The following is a 19221-nucleotide window of genomic DNA, read 5'->3' as shown; positions in this document are numbered from 1 at the left end:
GGTGATTATGAAGCAGCACCTTCTTAAACGACCTAAGGTAGTGAAGACAGTCGAGGAACTGAAGAAAGTATGGGTTTACATACAAAAAACGGTTGATTCACAGGTTGTGCAGAATCTTATGGCCGGGGTTAAGGTCAAGGTGCGGGCATTTGCGTATGGACTGTAAATAAAATACGAGTAAACTGGTAAAATGAAGTTTAATAGTTATTTCTCAATCCCTGAAAATTTGATGGCAATCGAATGAAAACTCTAATTTTGCGAATCAATTTTGTGTGTGGCAATTTCATCGTGGACACCCTTTATATGACAGTGATAGCCAAAGTGCAGCTCGCGGACCGCATGTGGTGCTTGGATCTCTATGATGCAACAACCTCAGCATGAATTTCTGTTTGCATTACGAATGTATGGCCTACATAATTGGGAAAAACACAAAATTCAACTTAAAATATGACCATCGATCAAAGATACAGCCACTGATAAAAGGGAGAGTAGCACCAGTTTATTCAACGTATTTATTGTTTTGAACGTATTTAATAGAATAAGCATAATTGGTACTGTTTCTTTTGAACTTTTTTTTAGTTTGATTTGAAGTTTCTTCTTCTTTTTCATATTTCGAACTTATTGCTTATCGAAATTTAGCTTATTGCGTGCTCTTAAAATAGTGTTCGAAATGCACTTTCACAGTTATTAGTTGAGAGCTTTCGATGCCAATATACCAATCCCAAGTAACACAAATTCATAGAACTATGTTGAGTATACTGCTATGCAACCATGGGTATGTAAACAGTTATAGAACATGTAGGTATGTTGCATGGGATGGATGAATTTGTATACTGTGTGGCAGGCAAAATGATACTCTATGCCCAAAAGTCGAGAAAATTTCCTACCCGAAAGATTCCCTCGACCGGACTGGGAACCGAAGCCGCCGCCTCCGGCTTGGTAATGCCGTCCTTTTACCGCTAGGCTATGAGGCCCCTGATTTGTGTGTGTGAAAAAGTTAAAATTCTGTTTGAGGAAACATGATCTCCTAGAATTTTGACACACTTGATCTCGGGATCCGTGTAAAAACGTATATCAAAATAAATATCATCAAATCTAAAAAGGGTCAAGTCACTTCCATTTTCTTAAATGCGTTTCAGCCTCGCAGCGGAATTGGCTAAAAATTATCCGATTCCGACTGATCCCTCATACATATGTCGGCCGACTCTTACTCCGACTCCAATAAATATTTTACTATGAAAAATCCATGATTATTTTTTATTAAAAGTTTACCATGGCTTTTATTTTAAAAATCACCTCACCAAGGAGCTGTGTTTTGTGTTAAGTACCGTAAAACGGGGTATCTTTGATAATACGGGTAACTTTGATAGTATAATGTAAAGATTAAATTTACTCATTGCGCTTTTCCAAATTAGAAACATTGGTTCCATATTGTAGCTTAGGGTATTTCCGTTGATATAGTATATAGTTTTTATATAGTATGTGTTACATATTTTACAAACATATTAAAAAACAATTTTCGGGTTTTCGCCTGTTTGAAAAAGCACTCAAACCATCACTTATGAAATGTATTTTCGATATAGCAATCACAAATTCAATTTGGTATTCTTATTGCTTATGATTTTTTTCTGATTATATACTCATTCAAAGTTTCATATTCAAAAAATTAAATTGTTTGAGTTTCAACCATAAAAACTGAAGTTCGGTCACAAAACTAAAAAAAATAGTACAAATGATTTAATTTCCTTTAAACATATTACTGACGAACTGACTCTTGGATCCTCAGTACTTGTTTTAAAAATATAAAATTTCAATGTTACCCCGTTTTACGATACCATGTAATGCAAAAGCCTGAATTTATCCTCCTAAGGGGAGATCTGACTCTTCTTACGTATTTTATTCCTGGAAAAATGGCTTATTCTGGAAAGGAAATGAGAATAAATATTTATATTTGTAAGGAATTGTTTTAATATTAAATAACTGAAAACTTTGCTTAAATTCTTCCTTGGAAAATAATGAAACACGAAACGTTCCCTTAAAATTTGGTGGAGTACCTACTTCTACCGAAGATTAGATTTATGTTTACTTAAGGGAAAATGTACCTAGGTTTAATATTTAAACGGTAAGATGCGATGCATTGCAGATGAAATACGCGTATCTGTCAAGGATAAGCAATTTAGGTAGTGGGATAGAATGGACATTTCTAATCCTGCTCTATTTAAAAAATTTAATTTGTAAGAAAGTTTGAACATACTGAGAGGTTAGCACATGTCATCGGTAAGAGACGTGTGTGTGAGAAAATTTGCGTAAAAATCTAAGGACACCGGTAGGATTCGAACCCACAATTCCCTTTCAGTACACGGGTGTATTACCAATTATACAATGGTGGACCTATATGGTCCGGCATGTGAAATCGCGCTTCTTTTATACTCCTTATAATTCATACGTAACCACATTGTTAACATTAAACAGAAAAAAAAGGGTTATCTTCCATTTCATTCCACTCAAATAATTTTGGTATCCATGACAGATACGTATTTCGACTACAATGTGCAGTCTTCATCAGTCTCATTCCCACTTAAGACTTATCAAAAACCTAACCCCCTTAAGGGACTGTTCATTAACTACGTAGACAATTGTCCATACAAAAAAAAAATTTGTATGGGCCGTAGATGATTGCCAACCCCCCCCCCCATTGTCTACGTAGTTTGTGAATAGCCCCTAAGTACTCATCCCCTAGGTAAAAATGTCACGAACACAGGTATAAAAATGAAACTACAATGTGCAGAAGTGGAACCTATCTAACTAATAATAACCAAAGGTTTTAGTAAAGTAAAGGAGAAAAATCTATTCAAATCTCTTATAAGCAAAAAAAATACTTCACCTAAACAATTGTTACTTACACTTCTCGTGTCAGAACTGATGAGGAAGAAAGAGACAGTGTTTGCTTTCCGGTTGATCCAGATAACATAAACCACGATGCCAAAACGGTCATATCACGACCACACATATAACGAACTGTCAAGTCAATTCGACAGTGAGCATGCATAAGGGCCTATACGCGATGATCGATTCTCTTCATCGATTTTCTCTTTACTTTGTTACAGCTAAGCGAAACAATTTTGTAGAATTTATTCAATGTAGAGTTGTAACAGGTTGCATTGGCTATCAAAAGCAACAGCAAACGCACCGACAAACGTTAAATCTAGCGAGTTATTAACAAAAGAGAAAATCGATTAAGAGAATCGATCATCGCGTATACGCCCTTATGAATGCTCACTGTCGAATTCTAGATCAACATGTGAAATGGGCCTATGTTCCAAATGTAAACCATGGCTTTAAACGTCGATTTCCTGCGCATTAAGGCCTGTACTCGAAAAAAAAGCACCAGACAAAAGTGTTCGCCAAAATTTTATTTTAAGTCGGATTTTCTTGAAACTTTCAGGGAATGAACTAATACATATGGATTATGTTTCGGCATAATTACTTTATTCAATTTCCTTTCCATCGCTGAAGGCCCGCACCTTTCCCTTAAGACCTCTCATTACATTTTGTGCAATGGCGGAGCCGACCTTTTTGGTCACATTCATCCATTCTTTCTTCAACTCCAGCTCGTTCTTAAACACCTTGGACGATTTTCGAACTTTGGCCTTCTCGGTCCGGTAAATTTCGCTGTTGATGGTACCCATTGTGATGTACGGTTTACTCAGTTTACCGAATTGGCATATGGCCTGCCAGAGCAAGTATTTTTTGGCGAATTTGTCCACTTTCTTCTTCCTTATGTCTTCCAGAACATCAAACCGTGATTTGGCAACGGAGAACTTCAGCCCCGGTATCTGTTTTGCGTCTGCCTTGATGTACGTTTCGTCATCCATAACCACTCTCGATACAGCTTCCTTGCGCGGGATTTGGCCGCCGTGTTTTGTTGATCAGGCCGGTTCGGTGCCTTCCGGACCTTGAATACACGAAGCCCAGCTCGTTTCATGGTTTGCTGAACGAACCAGGCGGAAAACTTTGCCTTCAAAGCCGCGTCGCGAATCGAAAGGTTCGGATTACGCTTGAAATAATCCAACACCTTCCGGGCCTTCACAGGATTAGCTGTCTTCGATTTTCTTCCACTTCCAGCCCGCCGCTCAGTCGTCTGGGACACCTTAAACGATTTTACCACCCGAGACACAGTTTTATGGGTGATTCCCAGTTGTCTTCCGATCCATCTCATGGTCGCAGTCGGATTTTCCATGTCGGCGCGAAAATTCAAATTTTGCACATGTAAACAATTTACTTCAAACCCAGTTAGTTATACCCAGATTTTCATCAATTTTTACCCACGATTAAAAAAGTTACACACGGATAAAAATGGTGCATTTTTTTCGAGTAAAAGCCTTCAGGCAAATCAACGGCAGCATCTGGCAGAGTTAGTTTGCTCTATCAAATAGTGTAGTTAGTTTGCGTGGAGTGGACGTGTTGTGATTCATGAGCAATCGTGGAAAGTCATTATTTACATTCGGCTCATAGAACTTTATGACATGTTGCTCTAGAAGTAATAGTCCAAAAAGCCTACATCGGAATTTTAATGCACGGCCGATGATATCGACTCAAAATTGAGTGGTTTTTCACTCAAAATCGCAAAGATGTAGGTCATTCATGACTTAGTAATACGTTCTTCGTTTTGCTTTTCGAATAAATATGAAGAAGATCGACGAAAATTTTACTCAGTCTATACTCTATACTAATAGACTGAGTGAAACGTCTCCCGATTTCCCTCATATTCGAAACGTTTTTTTTTCTGGAAAACCGAGGAAAATTTTACTCAGTCTTTGAGTGACCTGCGTGTTTGCGAATTTGAGTGAACGGAGCTCATGTATAACTCAAATTCGACGGCCGTGTACCTTATGAAGTTAAATTATATTTCAAAAATATACTGATTAATTCTGAATCTTTAAAAATGTCAATGACGCACAAGGAACTATAGTTTCATAACTATATGGTAACCTCATGGTAAAGTTAATTTTACGCGATGACAGCAGCCTGACATAACTGATAATATTGATGTTAATTCTCTCAGCGGGTAGGAACTGTAAAAGTTCATTAATTAATTGAAACAATCAGTTCATCAGAAACGTATTGTGTAATGTTGTTTCTCCCCAAACCCTATGAACAGAATCACATTTCAGTTAATTAGCCAAACATTGAATGCAATTTTTAGTTAGCGTTTTAGCAAATACCAAAATTTCAATCAATTCAGGAACCACTGCAATGAATGTTTACATTAGTTGGTCATGTTGTTTATTGTGTCACCAGCTCCGGACGCTGCATGCATGACGAATGTAAACATTCGTGTTAGCTATAAATGGCAGAGTTTCTACTCACTGAATGTTTTGTATTTCTTAACATGAGAGGCATTTCTAAATACTAATATACAATAACTCAACTGTTGAGTCGTTTTGTTTTTTTTTTCATGTACGGGTATACACCCTTTTAGAAAACTAGTTCGCTTACGGACATTGAATTTTCACGTAAAGATTGATATTTGGCTACGGGAATTTTCGGTAGAGCGACCGATAAGAAAAAAGTCGCCATGTTTAACGCATCAAGCTTTGTAGACGCGAATGGACGTACCGTTTCGATACGGTTTGCCTTCGGGACTTTTCAGTTGAGTGAAAAGATAAAGAAACCATTCGCTATGTTTCTCGAAACTGACATTTGATTATGAGAAATTTCTTACAGTAGTAAAGAGTTGCAAATCTTCTGAATACAAGTGAAAACTGGGATATTGATTTATTAGGCTACCATGTTACAAAAAGGAAAATCCTTTAAATTCATGAAATTTTCGGGTTTTTTGATGGCCACCGCAGTGTAGATTTTCATTAGTGCAATAATACGGCAGGATCATGGCACCTAGAAAGAATTAAAAATATAAAAATTTCACCTTATTTTTTCTTTAAAAAAAGAGCAATTTGTCCTCAAAATATGCAATTCATTTACGGATTACAATTTCACAGCAGATGCGATACTAGTTTTTTTGCTGAATAAATTAGTTATTTGCTTGATAGGCCGAAGTGAAGGGGCTAGGCTGACATTACATGCCGTAACCATATTTACGATTCTGACGCTACCCCTAATGATTACCTAGGGCTGACAATCAAGGAATTAAATAGCATTCTGAGGAGCGCTACTTGGAAATTAACGCAAAAGGTAGTTTCTAGGGAATTTTTAAGAGAATTCATAAGGATTTTGAAGGAAGGGTTCAAATGGACTGTGAGCATTATTAAAAAAAAATCAGCGTGGCATTCCAGGAGATTTTGAAATCGAAAAACATTTGGGATTGCTAAAATTAATAAAAACTTACGAGTCTAAAGCTAGGAAATTGTTTAGGATTCTCACATGAATAATTTAGGAAAATTATCCCGATCTTGAAAATTTTTGCAACTCTGGGACATTGCTATTTTTGTTTTAGATCTCAGACATAAATTTGAATCCCATACCAAGGAAAAGATAAGAATTCCGAGCTTGAGGAAATATTCAAGATCCTAAGAAATATATTCAAGATATCGGTATACAGCCATTCCACAGCAAACCGATATAGTGGTTCTCGGAATTATGTAAAAATTGGCAGTTTTATTCCTTATCGTTAAATGTTAGAACCTTATTTTTTATTTTGTCATTAGGGTGGACCAAAAAATCAATTTTTTTTATTACCACTGGACTGATTTCAAATATAAACATATAAAATAAAAGGTAATTAAAAATACTATTCAAATAATATAATTGTTTCAAAATATTTGGGTTTTGTATTGAAAAACATTGATTGATTTGTATTTGTTATGGTTTGTAGACAGAAGGCGCAATATGTTTATATATTTTTCCTTGAAAATTTAGGCTGTTTTACACAACATATCAAAAAATCAGCGATGTGTTTTTTTTTTCGTTCTTGAGTTAAATTTTTTTGAAGTCAACAGTCAAAATCGGAGTCACTTTTGTGACGCACCTAATGTCCACACAATACATCATTATTTAATGTCCAATCCAATACGGACGATCTAATTAAAAGCAGTAATTTTCCACAATAATTCCCATAAGCCCTATCACAGCAGCTGATCAGCACTTCCTGGTATAGAACAAGTTCACATGCATATGAACGCATGCACCACATGCATCACACTCACCTCGATGATTTTGTCATGCACTGCCACGGGAAAAACTACCCATCCGAGCAGGGCGCCCGAGATGGCCATTAGGACACCGATGCCGGCCCAAACCAGTGTCCATTGCACCATTTTCTGTCACTACTCCTTCGATTCCGACGGCGACTCTGAGTTAATGTTGGCCAACAGCTTCTTACCTACTTGATTTAAGCGTATGCACACGACCACCAAGTAAATGGCGACAGGAATGACGAAAAGATTAAACACTTTTTTTCAAGAGTCGATTTTATGCTATTTCACTTATGCTCCTCGTGGGCCGTGGATAGACTCTTGGCATTCACTTTCTGCCAACTTCACTGCACTGCACTTGCTTACGCCGAACATGTAAACTATCAACTTTTATTGGCAATGCATCGCCATGCACACCCGTGGGGCTGGACACTTGATTTGGGTTTCGTTTGTTCTTTCGCAGTAACTAGTTGAATTTACACACATGTAAGGCATACACTCCTGTGAATCTAAAGCTTTGAGAACCAACGGTTGGCTTCGGTCTTACATGGTCACTTGCCACACTCAAATACAGTATATCTCTACTGTGCCGATTGACCAATTCTGATCGCTCACCTCGTGTGACGGACAGAACACTCTTTTCCACTCGATTCAATCTCAGAGAATGGGAAACTTGTTTTCACATTTCCTCGGTGACCAATCTTGCACAGGACTCACACTTTACACGTTTATAGGCACTGACTGGTCGCTGAATTCTTCATGTGATTGCAACAATTCACAAACATCTGTGCTGATTCCCTTTGATTACACAGTTGGGATTTCCACTTGAAGACACAGTACACGAAACAAATACTTTCTACAAACTACTAGGTTACACCACAGAAAACTATATTCGTTAGACTATCTACAATAGCTGAGTTACCCTCCCTCGGCGAATATAGTGTCGTTCACAGAGGACGGTTGTTGAGCAACTGAAATTCATTGATCGAGTCAAAGTCCTCGCTGCCGTCGGTTGGATAGTAAATACAGTCAGAGGTGGTTGGATGGATTCCGTTCACCACCAATCGAGAATATACAGCATATCGAGTATTGGGCACGAACGAATAGAGCAAAGTCGGCGAGCAGTGAGAGTATAACAACCGCGTGCAGCACGCCGAGGTAACGTATTGTTGTTGTTATAGCGACGGGTACGAGGAAAACATATCATCATCATCGAATCGAATTCGGAATAATCAGCTGAGGTGACAAGAGCGCGAAAATTCTCGCACGTGGAAAAGGTGTAGAACAGTCAGTAGTGCAATCTGTAGTTTGCTATTGATTGGATGATTTTCTAACCATTAATTGAACATTCAGTTACATAGATGATAGGCAAAGAGCACTGTTTGATCGTTGAGAACGTTGGTCAGGCGATGAGGCATGCTTCATTTGTTTGAATTGTGAGCTTTCATGCTCTCCCGCTCAAAAGTCTCAATGTTTGTGGTTGGAATTTCTCGTTAATTTCTTCTCTCGTTCATTTCATAGGAAAGCTTTGGAGTCTCTTATTCTCAGCTTGTGGATTTGTGTTGGCATGACTCAATTCGTTTTGAATTCACAGGTCTTATTTTGAAAATCTGTAAGTCTGAATCTAGGACAGGACGTGTCAGCCCAGAGATAGATGCCTTCCCATAATTCTAGATAGAGCTGGAATTAGGACGTAACAGCTTTTATATACAATTATATACAATGACCTCTCGATGATTTATAGGAATTCAAGGCACGCTCACGCAAACCAACATAACTATCGGGTAGAAGAAGTCTTCCTCTACCCGATGGTGATGTTGATTTGCGTTGACTAGCCTTGAATTTCTAGAAATCATCGAAAGAAGTAATTGTTTACAGAAGCTGTTGCGCCCTAATTCCAGCTCTATCAAGAATTTATGTTGGAGTTTACTCCAGGGTTCACTCCAGCGTCCAAATAAGTTAAAATCAATTATTCACATCCATTTCTTGTCACTCATCGACCAACGGAGCAAAGTCACTGGAAACTCCGTTAATTTCATTTTGAGCAGCAAAAATTTGTTTGAACTCGAGAGTAAAAATATCATAAATATACAATAAAACATACCATTACAATAAAACATTGTTAAAATTAACTTTGTCAACAAAAACAAAATGAGATGACTGCTACCAGCATGGCCAAACCAACAACAAAGTACTCGTAATCTAACTCGGGTACACGACGTAAGGCATAGGTCGTTAGGCATACGGACGTTAGGCATAATCTACCCGACGAATTCCAGAAGGATGATAATGGGGACCGTCTATTGAGTGCTGACTTCGGTGACAATAATGAAAAAGCCTTAATTTTTTGAACTCATGAAAACTTGCGACGTATTGAACAGGCAAAGTATTGGGTTACACAGATGGTTCGTTTGCCACGGTTCCTTGTTTATTTCGGCAACTCGTCACTGTTCATGGAAGTATCGCTCCCTAGTTTTCATTCTGATGACAACAAAAACAAAATCGTTTTATCGAAAAGTATTGCAGGAAATCCTGGAAGCAGCAGTTTTTTGTTATTGAATGAAAAACCACATAATTCACTAATCTTCATTTAATGAGCTGTTTTCATTGCCAGATTACTTAACCGCTATCGCTACTAATCTTGGATCCAAGTTAATATGTAGCTACGTCACTTATGATATGATAAATAATGGATTCCAAACTGTGCGTATTAAATAAACTATGTTTGTTTAACTTGTATCATTTTTTATTCAACGCTTAACCTTATTTAAGCATTGTTTACCATGCTCGAAACAGGTTGCTAGAGTTGCACAGCAGCAAGGTATTTTATGCCTAACGTCCATTATGCCTAACGTATATTATGCCTAACGTCCATTATGTCAAATGACTTTATGCCTAACGTCCATTATGCCTAACGTCCGTATGCCTAACGTCCGTATGCCTAACGTATTTATGCCTAATGGGGTACACTTCTCCCTCGTAATCTAACTCAACGGTGTGAATGCAGGCTTTATTTCTTCACTAGCAACTGGCGAGTATTGTCGTAGGCCTGAATGGAGATCAGACGTCACCGATAGTGCACGGAATAACCTCTTGGCGATCAATACGGTTCAACCAACAATCAATACGAAAATAACGATTTTAAATTGGCTCACTACTTGACTAGCCTATTGGTTCCAAGCAAATCGATTAACGTACCCCACTCTAGTATAAATTCCAGTACCACACTATGTTTGTTATGATTCGCTATGAAAGTTTGACAGATACAATGAGGGGTTAGTGGATTTTCCTATGTTTCGAGGGATGAATCTATTAGCTTGGGACCGAAGATAGTACCAGAGCTGAGCCAAAAACTTGAGCACGTTTCTTCGGGACCTACAAGTCTTAGCGTTACTTCTATGGTTCAACTCAGTCGGCGAGAGCTGTACTTTTAAGTGATCTGTGATTTTAAGAATTCTGAAATTCTACACTAATTTTTCCACAATTGTTCTGTCAACAATATAGTAATTAATTGTGATAAAACTTTGCACCAGGTGTTACAAACAGAAGTCAATTGTATTATATAGAAGTACAAGAAACACAAAGAGGTTTAAAACATGACACCTATCAATCAAGGAAACTTCGGTTATGACCTTGTTGTGATTAGAGGAGGATCTGGTGGACTGGTCTACGTCAAGAAAACCGTCCAGTTCAGTGTTAAGATAGCGTTGTCTTATGTCCGGGATTTGAAGCTTATCAAAAATGTTAACGCTAAAAAAAAAACTTTACTAATTATTTCTAATAATTATATTAGAACCTTTTTATTTATGATTGTATAACTTTAATGGTAATGGTAGTCATTAAGGTCCATGGATGGTTTTGTAACATCGATCAACTTTACGTGGAATAATTCGTGAATTGGTAATCATTAATTTACAGGCAACCAATTCCACATAAAGTTGATCGATGTTACAAGACCATCCATGGACCTTATGACTCCCATAACCATTACCATTAAAGTTATAAAATCATAAATAAAAAGGGTCTAATATAATTCCTTTTCCGAAAATGTATAATAATTTGGAATGGTTATTACTGATTTCAGAACTCAGCACTCACCAACTACCTACTCGGAGATCAAGCATACAGAACCCGGTCGACTCAGGCGACAAGAGCAAGCTCCGGAGCACCCAGGGTCGGCTAGCTACCGGGTGATCAGAGGGTTTCGCGATACAAAAACGAAGAACTTTCACTTTTCTTTAAACGCTTTTATTCGTCACTTTCTGTATTATTTGCGTGTTGTTCTGTGTTCACAATTTCGTGTAATATGTGTCGTGTAGCCTAATCACGTTGTTTACTGTACCGGTACATACCGCTGCTGCCGTTGATGGTGAATCGGGATGGCCGACACAGTGACTCCTGTCCTACTGTGCGGCCGGAACTCTCGCCAGATTGGCGATGCGAGCGGATGACGGGTCAGCGGCAAGGCCACCTTGGTCAAACCCAGAAGGGAAAACTCCTTTGCGATTATGGCCTACGTTTGGCCAGATAATATTGTTTGGTCCTTGACAATTAGGCTCGGAAACTGTTTCCAATTTCACGAGCCAGCCGTGTGCTTACGGATGACCTTTTTAAGGTCCAATATAAAGGAGGTCCTGAACATTAGCTTGCCCTAGCGCACCTAGCTGCTGCTAGGGGGGAACCTGGTTCACGTCCTAAAACACCAACCACTGCACTTAGCTAATTAAATTGCGTCTTAGCACACGGACGCCTGATATTAAAATAGGCCGATTTTCGGCACTGGCTGTTCTTCTCCCCAATTTTCTTTCATCCCGTTATCCTAGTTTTCTATGGTTGTTTGTAGTTCTATTGTGGACATAACGTAACGGCACAACATTTTTACAGCGGTACAGAACCCTATCACTTATGTGGTATACTGCTGTTCTTGCACAAGAATCGTGAAGGTTCTGAATATATAACATAAATGACAAAAACCTATGAATTTGTGACCCAACGGTTACATGGTTATGGTTCTTAACAACCCATTGTTTGTAAGGTTCACTTCCAAAAAACCATAACGTTCATGTAAAGTTCCATACAAATTTCAGTTAAAGTTTAGCAGAGATTATAAACAATTTTTAACCATTTTTGATAAGGTCAAGTAATGGTTCGCATTTATGCTGGTGCCCTCTCATCAACCAAAATAGTTTTCATGCGAATCCTATTTCAATTGCGATGCTCCGTTTTATTTGAAAAGTTCTGTGACCTCTCCAAAAACACGACCTCTCATTAATTAAAATAGGTCTTACATGAATCCTCATTCTGATGTTCCGTATCTTTGGAAAATTCTGGGATCTCTTCAAATACACGCCTTCTCAGCAATCAAAATAGGTCTTCTTTGTGAGGAATACTAGCGATGATACTGATATTTGGCCATGCATCGAGTTATTCTTTTCTTGTTTCCAATCTCAAAATCGGGGTTATCTCCAGGCGAAGTTCAGAAAGCCCTCGAAGATCTTGATTCAACGAAAGGACCCGGAACGGACAGCTTTCCTCCTGTGTTGCTGAAAAACTGTGCCACTATGCTTTCGGCGCCCATCTCTGCTATTTTCAACCGCTCGCTTAAAGACAGAACGTTCCCAAATGCATGGAAAACGGCAACCATAGTACCGATCCATAAGTCTGGAAATAGAAAATTTGTCACCAACTATCGTGGTATATCCATACTTTGCACTATCAGTAGGATGTTGGAGAAACTGATCCACACAGCTCTGTGCAGAGTTGCTGCTCCGATCATCAGCAACAGCCAGCACGGTTTTATGAATCACCGCTCAACGACATCAATATGATATGTGTCAGTGATATCACGTGATATAGCATCAAAACAGCAAGTGGATTCGGTTTACGTCGATTTTGCGAAAGCTATCGATACAGTACCGCACAACCTCATCATTAACAAAATTAATCACATAGGATTTTCAACCTGGATCACGGAATGGCTCAACTCGTCCATGTCTGACCGAAATGCTTTCGTCGTGGTGAATTCCGTACGCTCCAGGAATTTTGACACTCTATCTGGCGTACCACAAGGCAGTGTTCTCGGTCCTCTTATTATTATCATCTATGTGAATGACTTGTGTGAGCTGCTCTCATCGTCCAAACTGTTTTATTTTTTTTCCCTTTAGTTTGTTTTTTTCCGTCGATCTTGTTTTCCGTGCTGAGCACCAATGCTACCGACGTGCCAGGAAGGCAGCTCCCACACCTGGACCCTACCTATCGACCCATCAACTCATGAACCGGGGACCAACGGCTTTACTTCCCATCCGAAGGAAGGCGTGATCAGAGATGTTATGCCTCAGAACATTCCGGCGGCGCCGACTGGGATTGAACCCAAGCCTGCTGGGGTGAGAGATAATCACGCTTACCACTACACCACCGGCGCCGTTAAAAACTGTCTATGTAGATGATCTAAATTGTTTTCGTGTGATTGTTTCTCCTGCCGACTGTGTTGCAGTACAAGAAGATATAAATCGTTTTCTAGTCTGGTGCGGCGACAACGGCATGCGAGTCAACAGCAAAAAATGCAAAGTGATATCATTCACCCGCTGCAATAGCTTTACTCTTCATCCATACTGCATGGGACTGGATTCCCTAGAACGTGTTAACTCAATCTGCGATCTAGGCGTTGCTATTGATTCTAGGTTAACGTTTTGTGAACACATAAGCATCATAACTGCAAAAGCATACACTGTGATTGGTTTCATTCGTCGTCATGCTTCTGGTTTAATCTTAGAATATGCTTCCCAGTATGGTCTCCATTTTACACTACGCATACTCTCATGATTAATCGGACTCAGAAAAGTTTCATGAGGTTTGCTTTACGTCAGCTCCCATGGAATGATCCAGTAATTTTTCATAGCTATGCAGACCGATGCATGCTAATTGATTTGAAATCTCTCTCAGCAAGGCGTATAAAATTGCAACGACTGTTCATCTTCGACCTCATTGTAGTAAATAAGACACTTGCACAGCCGAATGAAAATTTAGGGCAGGTACGCGTAGAATAAAAGTGAAAGTAGGTCACTGTGAAGTAAATAACAGTTGCTATGACGCGACTAAAGTAAATATCCACTGAACCATATTCTGCTTTGACAGCTATTCCTGGTGAAATATTTCAAGCAAAAGCTTTCAATAAATTCTAGCAAGATGCACTGGGGTAATTTAGCAGTTGAGAATTTATGAAAAGCTCTGAGATGGAACGGAAGAATTCAAACGCTAAATAAAAAAACGCAAAGCTTCGCCCTTGGCTCAGGTTCACCGGCAAGACTGGAAGCTTTGAGAATACAAAAACGGCGTCATTCAGTGATCGATATTTGCCTAGAGTAGTCGCGTTTTTGCTCGGGTTAACGGGTGTCTTATTTACTACAATCATTACCGGCAATGTGGACTGTTCCGAACTCCTGGAACGGATTCCATGGAACATTCCTACTCGCAGATTACGTTACTGTCAATTCCATTCCACAGAACTAACTTCGGATTCAATAATTGTTTTAATTCCTGTTTGCGTTCCTTTAATGATGTTTGTAACGAATTTGATTTTACTATGTCCAAAAATGTGATTATTAATAGAATGAGAGGTTTAGATTATACAAGTTTTAGTTTTAAATAATCAGACAGTACGACGTAGTCGAAGACGGTGAGCAATAATAATAACCATCAACAAGAAGAGCTTAGGGCCAGAGATCGATGTGGTCCCGAAACGTACCACGAAAAGGTGATTTATCCACGTCACGGGCGTATTCAAAATCAACATAACCATTTAGTACTCAACTAATGCTGTCAAAAGATAGCCCTTATCCACCTGAACAACTAGGCTGAAGACACCAAACATCCAACATGCATATGTAAAGCACAACGATTTATGTCAAAAAAAAAAAATACCATTCTGCCTCAGTGTGCGATGGAAAAGTTCGTGAGTCATAGTTAATTTTTGCAAACATTTCCGTCACTAATTACCGTAGTATCCAAAACAGCACCCGTAATTTAAAAGTACTATACAAATTGCTGTGCTCGGGGTATCATTCGGATTGGCTGTGCTATAATTTTACCATTCGGGTTACCGTTCGCTTAAGGTTTCCGTTTATTAGGGACTGATTTTAGAAAAAAAATGCGATTTTCTTGGGATGGGGGTATAATAATAAAGTATGTAAAAATTAGGGGGAGTTGGTGTCCACGTTTCTTACAGTGTAAGGAGGGGTGGTTGACATTTTATTATATAAGATTTAATAACTAAAAGAAAATAATTTGATCTGCACTCAATCCGTTTTTTACGCGGCCTTATAATCGCTTTTTTTCGATGTTCAAATAAAACCAAGCTTGCTTTGCATAACACTCAGAAAAATATAATTTTAAAATAGTACCCACTTGGGTTGGTTTGGGTGTATAATGAGTAGGTAGGGGAAATGAATGTAATTTCGGCCTAAATGCCCCTAATTTGGGCCCATACATAAATTCAGCAATCGACTAAATTTTCAATAGCAACCAAAAATATCCATAATTACCGTCCCAATGACGCGTTCATCTAGATAAAATTGATAAATGGCAGCTTTTTAGCGATGGACCCAATCTTAGATCCATAGACCAACATTAAAGCCATTTCCCCTATAAGAAAAAGGGATAAAATCGAACTTTGATTTCATTGATGGCCCTCATTCTCATTCCATTCTACAAAATTGGCATGTCTTTCCCTAGGTAGCTAACGTAGTTACTCGTTCAACATGCTGTCCTCCCAACACTTTTTGTTTGTTTTGGGTCACATCATCGTGCGATTCTTGTCTGGTCCTTACGTAAATGCTAGAAGAATCGGTAAAATATTGGTTTATGAAAATCCCAAGCCCAAATGGTGTTTGCAGAACTATTTAGCGTCTAATTTGTTCAGTTCAATGGCTTCGGCTGCTGGGTTAGGATAAGATTGCTACATTTGCATTTATGTACATTGATGGAAGTCAAAATATGGAATTTCAAAAGTGCTAAATTCAATAGTTGGTGACATTTCCAGTTTATGTACATATTATCAGAAAATAACTTGATGCTTACTAAGTCCTATCATGCTGCTTTCGAATACATACAACATACGCTTCAACTCACAACTGAGCGGAATACGATGAAAAGTGAAGAGAGTATTCATAGCATGCTGCGAGTCAAGCTTTCTCAGCATTAATCTGACAGCATACAAAAAAATCTCTCGAAAGCTCTGTAACTAAATGCAGGCCCCTTTTGATCGGCTAAAAAGCTCGTTCATGGAATAAATTTTAAACCTTTTTCCTTCGTTATTTATCGAGAAAAAAAAACGGAATTTAATTAATGATAAATATTTAGTTTAGTATTTAGTAACATTATTCGACCTCAGTACAGCCTTCCGCCTTTGCTTGACCTTAACTTGTGCGTTCTGGCGAAAAATGAATGTGTTGTGCGTTGCTTTTACGTTTATTGCCCCCAAAACAGTGGAGCTAAACATTCTCCAGTAGACCGGTGTTAGGTGGGGTAAATGACGGCTTCAGCAAAACCTTTATCTATTATCGTCAGGGGTAAACAAAGCATTGAAGGGCTCAATTTTGGTCAAGCGATGCTCTAATCTTGCTTTTTTTAAATGGCTGTATCTTTGTTCGATGAACATGTTTCAAGCTGCATTTTGTTTATTTTTCATTCATTCTGGGCTAAAACTAATAATGATGAACAAAATTGCACTAGAGTTATATCATTGCTGTCCGCAAGCCGCACGTTGGGTAAAGGTATTTCCGAAGTCGTCATTTACCCTAGGTAGCTGTAAAATTTAAATGCGGCACCGGACGAGAGCAATATTATCAGGTCAATATATTTTTGTATTGCTAAAGGATTGAGTTTTAGAGACACATGTGATTGACCAAGGCTCTGAAGTGAATGTATCCCAGTCGGATACACATTATTTCTTATAGTAGACCTAGGGTAGAGAACTACTTCGGCCTAATCGCCCATTTTGGGCCTATCGAGCAGAATACTTCAAATAAATCCATGATTTCAGAGTTAACAAGTCAAATATGCGTTTGTTACGATACTTGAGTAAATAAGCTACCGAACGAAGTCAATGAGAACGCGTGGTATGAAGGTTTGCACCCATTATTTCCAAAACAAAAGAAACGCTCCGACCGAATCAATTTTCATCTTCCTCCGATAGGCCGATGTGAATTCATTGGCGTTTCGATGGCGTTTCAATGCGTTAGGCCGAGTTTAGAATCCGTAGGCCGAGTTTGGTGTCAAGAAGCAGTGTTAGACTTTTGACAACATCTCAACAATTGGTTTCTCTTTTTCAAATCTTGTGGTACGTGCGGAAAGGTAAATAAATTTGAAAGCCATCAGTAATAATAACATTCCGTTTGGTGCTAAACTGCGCTAGATTAAAAAAGACTAAGTGCGGGTTGTGCTTAATAGGCCGGAAATGAGGTAGTTAACCCTATACGTTTTTCGGTTTCAATTTTTCTCGACTTTTTAGACTCTTCGAGATTTCTAACTTCAAACAATTTAATATTTCTATTAAATGGCAAAATTTTAAAGATCTTAGTTTTAAACCAAATCATGACTTGGCCTTGGACATTTTTTTGATAATGGCACATCAAAAAAATTCTCCAGAAAAATTTCAAGACAATACCAAATAAGTTTGAAGAGAATTGTAGAATAATTCTTGGGATAATTCCAATGGAATTCTGAGGGGAATTCCAAAGGAATTGACTTGAAATATCGGGCAATTGTGAGAAGCATTTCATGAAACCAGTGAGGAGAACTAAAGATGTATTTTATGGTAGTTCTGAAAAGACTATTATGGGGATTATAAGTAGTATTCCAAGCAAATTAAAGGCATTTCAGAGAGCATACTGTGTTGAATGGGTGTGATATCCTACGGAGGTGTGGAAGCTGCCTTCCTGCACATTCGATTGCCGTCAATGGATGGCAATCGATGTCCGTCGGTGATTAGCACTAGATTGCGGAACAGAGACCGACGTTAAATAAAGGAAAGAACATCAGAGAGCATAGGATTTCGGAGCAGAATTCAAAGTTAATCTACGACAAACGTAATGATTATATCGCTACAATTCTCCCACTATCCCTTATGCTCATCTACGGTTGAAAATAAATTAATCAAGGAGAGGAGAACTTCAAGGGAATACCGTAAAGGAAAACATTAAATCGAAATCCCGACTCTTAGTTCACACACCCGGATACTTGCATAAGTTGATTATTAAAGCCTACAATGCTTAAAATTGTACGTAAATTACATCATTGGTCATTTAGAATCGTACAGCATCATTACACATAGTTATATTATTGCAACTGGTCGGCACTCGTATTTATTCCCTTTCAAATTGGCACATTATTAATGGCAGATCCCTAATATTTGACATTGACGTTGGATGTCAAAATGACGTTTCACATTCATCTTGTGATGTCCGATTTTTATTAGAGTACTCACTAACTGGTGGAAAAACTGCAGTGCAGTGGAATAAAAAAAAATCGATTAGTTATTAATCGAGTAATTAGAATTTTTTCCATCACTTTGATGTGATTGTGTTGATAAAAAAGCTCAAAAAATCAACCCTATCGAGGGAGCAGCACCAGCGTAAAAATCACACACACAGACAGAAGGGTGCGCGGATAAAAGAAACCAATTTTTTTTTCCAAAAGATCGAAAAAAAATTTCTCCGGTCGTTTCATCTTAGCATTCTTCTTTTGTAATAATTAATAAAAAATAAATTTCCAAATTAACGAAACGGTATCGATAATTATTCCAAGAGAATATAATTATGAATATGGCTCATAACAATTTTTGGACGAATTTAAGCATGTTTGAAAAAAAGATTTAAGGAAATCAATAACAGAATTCACTGGATTTTGAGGATTCCAAAAAGGAGAAATCATAGAGAATTGAGAGAATATTTAAAAATAAATTCCGAAGAAAATTCTATGAAAAGTATCAAGAGAATTCCAAGAAAATTCCATGAGATTCTCTCAAGAGCATTTTGAGAAAAAAGTTCAAGGAAATTCTGAGATGAAATCC

The 19221-nt window shown here is 38.2% G+C and overlaps 1 protein-coding gene across 2 annotated transcripts in view; it reads right to left on the bottom strand.

Annotated features, from left to right (window-relative positions):
* Nucleotides 1–8146, bottom strand: part of Snmp2 (Sensory neuron membrane protein 2) — an 84713-nt gene extending 76567 nt beyond the window's left edge. The window contains exon 1 of one of the 2 annotated variants that reach the window (XM_065231388.1): nucleotides 7167–8146. In XM_065231388.1, the coding sequence (XP_065087460.1) occupies nucleotides 7167–7277 (111 nt within the window). In that variant the 5' untranslated portion in view covers nucleotides 7278–8146. The remainder of the gene's footprint in view (nucleotides 1–7166) is intronic. The other variant, XM_065231389.1, reaches the window with a different exon arrangement.
* Nucleotides 8147–19221: the final 11075 nt, after the last annotated feature.

The sequence above is a fragment of the Ochlerotatus camptorhynchus genome, unplaced genomic scaffold (genome assembly GCF_037179485.1).
Source record: "Ochlerotatus camptorhynchus isolate MF236.1 unplaced genomic scaffold, CSIRO-AGI_Acam_v1.1 ptg000353l, whole genome shotgun sequence".
Classification (NCBI taxonomy): Eukaryota; Metazoa; Arthropoda; class Insecta; order Diptera; family Culicidae; genus Ochlerotatus; species Ochlerotatus camptorhynchus.
Note: the sequence above shows the minus strand (reverse complement) of the source record. Positions and strands in the feature narration are given on the sequence as shown.